General features: G+C 42.7%; 1 protein-coding gene across 4 annotated transcripts in view; it reads left to right on the top strand.

Annotated features, from left to right (window-relative positions):
* Positions 1–392: 392 nt before the first annotated feature.
* The window catches only part of LOC139574431 (E3 ubiquitin-protein ligase RNF130-like), an 86,212-nt gene continuing 78,456 nt past the window's right edge, over positions 393–8,148 (top strand). The window contains exons 1-2 of one of the 4 annotated variants that reach the window (XM_071398994.1): positions 393–599; positions 1,161–1,621. In XM_071398994.1, the coding sequence (XP_071255095.1) occupies positions 1,354–1,621 (268 nt within the window). In that variant the 5' untranslated portion in view covers positions 393–599; positions 1,161–1,353. The remainder of the gene's footprint in view (positions 600–1,160; positions 1,622–8,148) is intronic. The other 3 variants (XM_071398996.1, XM_071398993.1, XM_071398992.1) reach the window with 3 other exon arrangements.

Genomic DNA, 8,148 nt, shown 5'->3' with positions numbered 1-8,148 from the left:
GCAGGTGCTCGTTGTCTGGATGATTGTCATGTCCTATGTTCCCTTTTCCCCGAAATTGGTCTTGGTGAAAACACTGTCATAAAATCTCAAAATTCACAAGCAAAATTGATTAGATCTTTATAGCTTAGTTTGGTTTTGATAGCATAAATCTGTCACTGCAGGATAGTGACATATTGGTTCCTCTAATCAATAAGACTATAGCCCACCAGTTTAGAACATGTCTTGAAAACGTTTTACCTAATTGACTGCCTACAGTTGGATATGAGGGACACTGTGACCAAACCACGCTTTATCAGTAGGCTATAATTTATTAAATAACGGTACCATTAATGTTGACAGGTGGGGTGATTGTAAGGCTATCTACAGGTGGCCGTCTTTTCAGATATTGAGAACGTTGGCGTGTTGGTAGGCCTACAAGCGCAGCTGTCGTCCTCTTCTAAGTCGCGCTGCGCTTGCGCTGTGTGGATCCAGAAGGGAAAGACCAGAGAGTGAAACGCATTATCGTTGTTTTGATGGCAAGGGCCACTGAATGTTCATAATAATAAATCAAGTCAAGAGGTTTTGTATCAATATCGTTTTGGTTCGAGGAAATGGAGAAGGTAGGTACCGCGTCATGGCTTTCGAAGCTGTGAATCAATGCGAAAAAATTCGAACATTAGTGGCTCCGAGCAAAGGTAGCTCGCAATCATTGGCACGCTATTGTGAACACAAATCAGTAATGACAGCTGTTCACTTGTGGCAATAATACACAGCTGTAACGTTTGCATATTTTAGAAAGACATTGCCACTCAGACAGCGTGCCTGCTATTGAAAATCTGGATACGGTCTATAGGCTTTTCCTAACCTTCTAATTTTAATGCATAGGCTATGTATTTGTTTTCGGGATAGCCTGCTAAGTACTCGAACGATATACATGCGCATTATAGTTGACATTAATATAGAGCCTATGATATTCAAGTGAAGGGCTCTCCTTAGGTTTTCATGCGATAAAAGGTTACATGTATTGTCTTGTAATATTAAGCAATTGACAGCAAATAGGAAAACTATAACATAAGGATATAGTCTACATCTGCCCAAAGCCATTTAATTTCATTATTTCAGCTTGTCTCCCTACAGTTCTAATGTGCGCTTTCATTATTAATGATTTTTTCGTTCCAAAGGAAGTGTCGGCTACACATGTATTGGAATAAGAAAACTGTGTGAAAAGCACAGCATGCTTTTATGACGGGACGCCACACGGAAGACGCCGAGCCCCTGTCTTTTTTTTTTGGTGGGGGGGAATCGTTGGAGTGGTTCGATTCCCTGAATAACAGCTTGGATGTAAAGGGGACATTACAGTAAGACATTCCGAAGATGCCCAAGAGGTGGACCACAGCAACGCCATGCAGCTATCTCCCGGTCGTCTTGTTGGTGCTCGTTCTGCCCAGATGTATACTGTCGATCCGTGCCGACAAAACCATCAGCAAGGAAGATCATGTTAGTGCTACGGTCAATGCCACGGTACTTGACTCCAAAGGCAATCCTAAGCAAATTCTAACCAAGGACGATGGCATGTACGGCCAGAATTCACCGAAAGTGGACGCGAAAGGAATCGTGATTGCACCTGCACCGAATCATGGAGGTAGGTTGGCACAAGTGTGCAACTCTTGCTGCTTATGCACAGCAGACAATTCAAATAATTTTTTCACTAATTGGTCTTTTGACCAGTCAGCTCTGTGATAAGAATTTGGCTGACTGTGTAAACGCATCCATTGTAGCCTATCTTTTACCGGCAGTGATGCATCATTGCATGCATGTTAAAATGTATGGTATTAATGCATGCATTACTTTTTGTACTCCATTAATGTATTTTTGAGTGATATTGAGGAATTGCCTTGTACTCAAGGTGTCAATAATACTACCCCCACACACACACACTTTGCTTCTAAGTGAAACCTGTTCCCATAAAATGTTCAAGTTCCAGACATTGCATCTGCGTAATCTTCAACATCAGTGTGTGAATGAGAGGGAAATCATTTTCATACAGAGACCCTTTACATGTTATATTTTCTAAAAGCCTTTTATAACCTCTAACATCTTATATAACACTAATTTAAAATAATAGGGGTCAAGGTATGAGTTTGTCAAGCAATTTTATCTATAAAAACATCTGAACTATTTGACTCTGCTAGTGACACACGCAGTAAACCAGACAGATGCAGTGCCTCTCCAAATGACACACAGTAACAAACTACTGTGATGTTAAGGATCCCTTTTGAAGGGCCTTCTACCAAATTGCTGCTGGATTAATAAATTCCCAATTGTTTAGGCAATATTTTCATGTTATTTCAAGATGCAATATTATCACTCTCTTTCTTCAGTAGTCGCATTTCCCCTCCCGCCCCTATTATGGGGCCACGGGTTGGAAATAGACAATGTTTCTGCAAAGCTAAACTAATTTCTCAGAATATCAAAATACATCTCTGACATGGACTACTTCCTGGAGATTTTCATTCACATTCTATTTTGTTCTGAACCGAGCACTACCTCCTTTTCAAGATTTGCAAACAGTGGTAACTTTTCTGTTCAAATTTTATCCTGTACGCTCACATTGGCTTTTTGGCTCTCCTTGCTGTGCAAACTCATATTTACCCCATTTCCCTAAGCCGCTTGTTTGAGTGCCTTCGGGTTAATCTGGCTGTGGTAAACAGACTGGACAGGCTGGATACAGCTGTCCTGTGTCTTTTCCTCAGCTTTCGGTAAGCACTAAACAGCAGTGTCCCCTAAATACCCTTTCCTAGGGCGTAACAGTTCTGAGGAGGCTCTGAAGGACTTGTGAGGGCTCGGCTTGTTGGGGAATCTGAGAAACACTCAGAAGGGTGGTTGGGAGCCATTTGGTTATGCTTGGTATTTACAACCATAACTTCATATTCCACCCCTTACATAGCAGGCCAAATGGCCCCCAAATGGCTTCTTGTGTGTTTGTGTGACTGCATTACTGAGCATAATTTCCCCCTATAGCTATGAACATTGTGTACTCTCTTTTGGTCCACTTCTCCCCTACTCCAACAACCATTAACCAGGTCTCTAAGCTACTGTAGTAGAACATTACATAGTGGGTAACTTAAACGTTTTAGCTGAATCATCCTGGTCCTTAGACTGTATTGCATGTGTATTGCAGCGATAAGCCAATGGGGATGTACTATGTCAGTAATGCCACCGATGGGGGGCCATATCATCTTTCTGGCGTCGTAGGTGTGAACCTACGATCTTCACCGATCCTCTACGTCTGTCAAAGGAAGAAAGAGAGGAAGCAAGTAAACATCAGTAAAACTGTTTCTACCTTTTTGTTCTTGGTATAAGGACTTTGTTCTGAACAGTTCTTTGTCTTGCTTGTTCACAAAGAACAAAAGGATACCCTTTGAAAGGTTTTACTCGTCCCTTTGGAGGATGATATGGAACACGATAGGTGTGTAGTTGCTATGGAAACTGAAGTGGCCAGATAAGCAGCACTACGGTTGCCATCCCTGTTGTGGGCAGAAGGCACCTTTTGATTCGTCCTAAGTGTATCATCAAACTTCAGTATGGGCAGCCTAAAGTGAGTTACAACGCTCCTGTTCTTGTAATGTCCGAACGTTTTATCAAGAACTTAATTGGTTGAAATCTGATTTGACGTAGATTAGCCTTGTGTCCTAGACTCTGCCTTGTTTTTGGTGTCGCTCGGGTTGACGACCAATCACCTAGTTTCCTTTGTCTGCTGCTGGTGCCGTAGTGGCAGTTTGGCCTTGGGGGAGTGGTGTGACCTGTGCTACAACCCTGCCAGCGAAAGTCAAACCGCCAACCCCAAGTCAGGCAAAGTGGAACGCCAACAGCATGTTAACAACCAAATGACCAAAGGAAGGGCTAATGTTCACCAAAGTAATAAATGGACTTGTTTGTATGACTTGGGCCATAGTTACTTGGGAGATCCCTGTTGTAGTGTATCACATCAAAGGAGAAGTGCTATTAGTCATGGTAAGGTTCTTCAAATTTATTTATATAGCCCTTCTTACATCAGCTGATATTCTTCTGTTGAAGGGGTTACTGGACTGAAATAAAATTGGTTTCCTCGCTGGCCGCACTCTGCGAGTGCCGTACAGGAGTCCGTTACTCTGCTTGCTCCATTGCGTCTGTACATAGGCGAGCAGGAACACTACCCTGTTTTTGGTCTTTCTTCAATTCAATAGGTCTGACAGAAATCAATCTCTTAGCACCACACATGTACCTGACTCGATGGAATTATCATCAGCACTCCATTTGATTTCAAGGATGTCGCATGGCTGTTGACTCTAAAACACCATGCTTTGGCAGTCACCTGCATTCCATTTGACACTTGTGTTTGTATAGCTGACGAAATGAGAAAGAAATGACTTAGGATAAGGTAGAAGTTGCCTGTGTAACATTTTATTCTAATGTAGCCTTTTCCTCAGTATGAGACTACAGCATCAAGCCTCTTTGGCCACCCACCTTCACTTCTATCTATCCAACAATCCATCCACCTGATTTTGCAGAGTCACTAGTGCTAGGTGTGTTGCAGGCCCTTGGCTTCCAAATACTGTGCTCAAATTTTTTCGACTGCTATTCTAAGAAATTTAACACGTTCTACACCAGGACCCAATATTGTAAGGACCTCATAACAATGGCAAATATATTGCTGCAGTGGCTGCCAGCTGTTGCTTCTATGGAGGACATGAATAGAAATGGAAACAAAATCCTGGCTTCATCAAACTGTCTGACTCTGGAGTCTTGGCAGAATCAGAGCACCTATAAAGTACAACTATTCTCTTCGCATTGACCTTTCTTTGTCTGTAGCCTTTGAACCTTGACCCTTAGTTGTGCCTAGGACATTTTAATTCAAACTACGCTCTGCTGATATTTTGAACCTTGAACTCTTTCTTTGCTCTTTTACTGTCAAATTACTCAAGGTGAGGTGTCAAACCAATCGTATCCGTTTAATTCAGTTCTCTTTTTATATTAGGAAAGTTTTTTTTAATATCTTGTAACATTCTCACATAACCTTTTTATAGCCCCTTAATTAAAATGGTTTATTATACCAAGTGTGAGTACCGGTAGTACTTCAGGAGAGAAGTAAAAACATGATCTACAGCCTCCTCCAGATTCAGGGCCTCTTGGAACATAAACCAGTTGATTTAGCACTTCCTGCCTTTCCATCTATGGCTCTATGTCTGTCTGGCTGTGGAACCGTAGGACTGAGGCGGAAGGCATATGGTGGGGAGATCAAACGATCAGAACCAAAGCTGTTCTGAGCCCTTCGGCGAACCATAAAGATGAGCAGTCCCTCGGATGAATCCTTGCCTTGCTTCTTCTCTCCCATTCTCTCCTATGCTCCGTTTACTTCGACTAGTCTCTCCTCACCACAGGTCTGACTCAGCAGCCATTGAGAAATCATTCCAAAAACTAGCCAACCTATCAAGACATTCAGCATCCCACTAACACCCAAACAGAATTAAGACCGAGCAGCCTTGTCAGATGGATGGAGGCCTGTCGTAAAAAATACTTGGCCAACAAGACCATGTGTCAATGGAAACCCTGTTATGCCATTGCGTAGTTGCCGAGCCCAGGGATTTGACGTGCTTGAAGTGAGCACACATGGTGGTAAATGACCCTGGCAATGCGTGGCTCTGTGGGGATGTTGGCTAATTAGCCCCACCCCAGGCCATGGACGACCAACTCTCCCTGGCTACTGGGAAGAAGCAAGGACAACTGTCGGCTTGCCCAGTTATTTGTACTGTCCTTACAGGCTTTCACACTTGAAATTGTGCACAGCAACTGATGGCCAAGGCCGGCCCACTCGTTAGGCAGGATTAGGAGTCAGATTGAAGAGGGTGTCATTTTCTGAGCTAAACTGACCAAGACGCACCTCCAACAACACACAAAACCTCACATAATTCTGCCCAAGTGACAATTTCTCTCAACCAGTGGCATATGGGCTTTTTAGGTGAGCGCTGATGCGGCCTTGTGACACGCAGTGCTCATTCTGTTAGACGGGGGCGCAAAATATTTAACTTACCCATTCCCAGCGTGCCTCTCCAGGGTGCTGTTGTAGAGACGCATCGCTGCGGCGCTCCACCAATGTGCCGTCATAGAAATCATCTAACATAAACCATGTAGCAGATACTCTTTCTACCATATCCTGTCTGTGGCCTTTTCTGCAGCCTGTAGGCTGGCGATACAATGTAATGAGACAGACACTTTTTACATCATGCAGGTTTCTCCGATCAAATAGTCTAACCTAAATGGCACCCAATCAAATAAAAAATGTGCTGACATGTTAACGACCATATCCTAAAAACAGGAGAGTTAAAAGTGAAATGGACAATATGGAATGGACAATCAGGCTGCTCACAACTGCTGTCCAGGAGTTTCATTCTGTGGGCTAAATTGTCATGATCAATGGTTTCAAGTTTGTAAATGTAAATTTTTGATGAGCTGATCTTAGCGGAAAAATAAAATACTTTGCATGTCCCGCTATGTAAACACATTACAAATAGGCTCAGGTTAACTCCAGAGGAAGGCCCCAAAAAATTGTCAAAGACTCCAGCCACCCAAGTCAGACTGTTTGTTCTCTCTGCTACCTCACGGCAAGCGGTACCGGAGCACCAAGTCTGGGAACAAAAGGCTCCTTAATAGCTTCTACGCCAAGCCATAAGACTGCTGAATAGCTAATCAAATGGCTAACTGGACTATTTGCATTGACCCTCTTTATTTTATTACTGTTTGCACAGGCTCGATGTACACTCACTGGACTCTAACCACACATACTACATTGACACTCCAACACACACACACACACGGACACACACACTTGCATATTGACGCCATACACACACACTCACATTCCTTCACACTCTTCACATACGCTGCTGCTACTCTCTGTTTATTATCTATGCCTAATCACTTTACCCCTACCTACATGTACATATTACCTCGACTAACCCGTACCCCTGCACATTCACTCAGTACCGGTACCTCTTGTATATAGCCTCATTATTGTTATTTTATTGTGTTACTATTTTTCCTTTCTGTTAGCAAAGGTTTCTTACTTACTTTTTAATAACTCTGCGTTGTTGTTTAAAGGCTGGTAATTAAGCTTTTCATTACAACACCTGTTGTAATCGGCGCATGCGACCAATAACATTTTATTTGACAAAGATCGGTAGCTGATATTCAGAGCTTAAATAGCCAAAATGATTAGTCACAGGAATCAGGACCAGTAAAGCCAATGCAATGGCCTGTTTTACAAATGGTGGGGCTAACACATGGATAGGCATTCATACAATTCTATTGCAGGCCTACCTTCCAGTAAGGATGTATTTTTTTGGTCCTGTCCAGACCAGCAGTCTTTGTTTGGAGCATTCCAGACCAGCAATGACTTCCACAGACATTTGCTTTTGGTTCGGTCTGGACCAGCCTTGATTTGACCCAAACCTTGATGTCTATGTATGGTTCAGATTTTGTCTGTTCTGGACCGGCCTTGATTTGGTCTAAATATAGACGTCTAGAAATGACGTCTTTTCAACTTTCATTTAAACCTGATTTAAACATCCAGAAAATATGCATTTTCAACGTTTCAAATTTTTGTTATTTCAGAACTGAAAATGAACCTTATCCAGAAAATACAGATTTTAGTTTTGCAGGGCAGCAATATTTTTGTCTCACCTAGGGTGGCAGAATAGCCAGGACCTGCTTATAGCTGTACTACTGTATGCCTTGTGAACTTTCTCTCAGTATCACTATATCTACTGAATCGCACAATTAACATTCAAAAGGAATTTGGGTGGTAACATGTAATATTGTAATACCATACAACATACACTCTGATCAGGGCAGGGCAGAATAGGACAAACAGAGGATTTTAGTCAGTGGTGACCATTGACAACCTTGGTAGTGGTGTTCCATCCAGTGTTATGTTATTAGACTGCAGTGTATTATTTCCATTGTGTGCTGCGAGCTATGGCTCGGTGTATGTGAGTGAGGGAAGCCCTGGAGCAGATGGAGGGAGAGCGCAGTATCCTAAGCCCTCAGTGATGATGACGGATGGGATGTTTTTGATTGGCGGAAGGGTGGTGAGTCGAACAGAACGCTCCATCCGCATTATTAAGGAGAAAA

This window comes from Salvelinus alpinus, chromosome 4, assembly GCF_045679555.1.
Source record: "Salvelinus alpinus chromosome 4, SLU_Salpinus.1, whole genome shotgun sequence".
Taxonomy (NCBI): domain Eukaryota; kingdom Metazoa; phylum Chordata; class Actinopteri; order Salmoniformes; family Salmonidae; genus Salvelinus; species Salvelinus alpinus.
The sequence above is the reverse complement of the archived record's forward strand: the minus strand, read 5'-3'. Positions and strand labels throughout refer to the sequence as shown.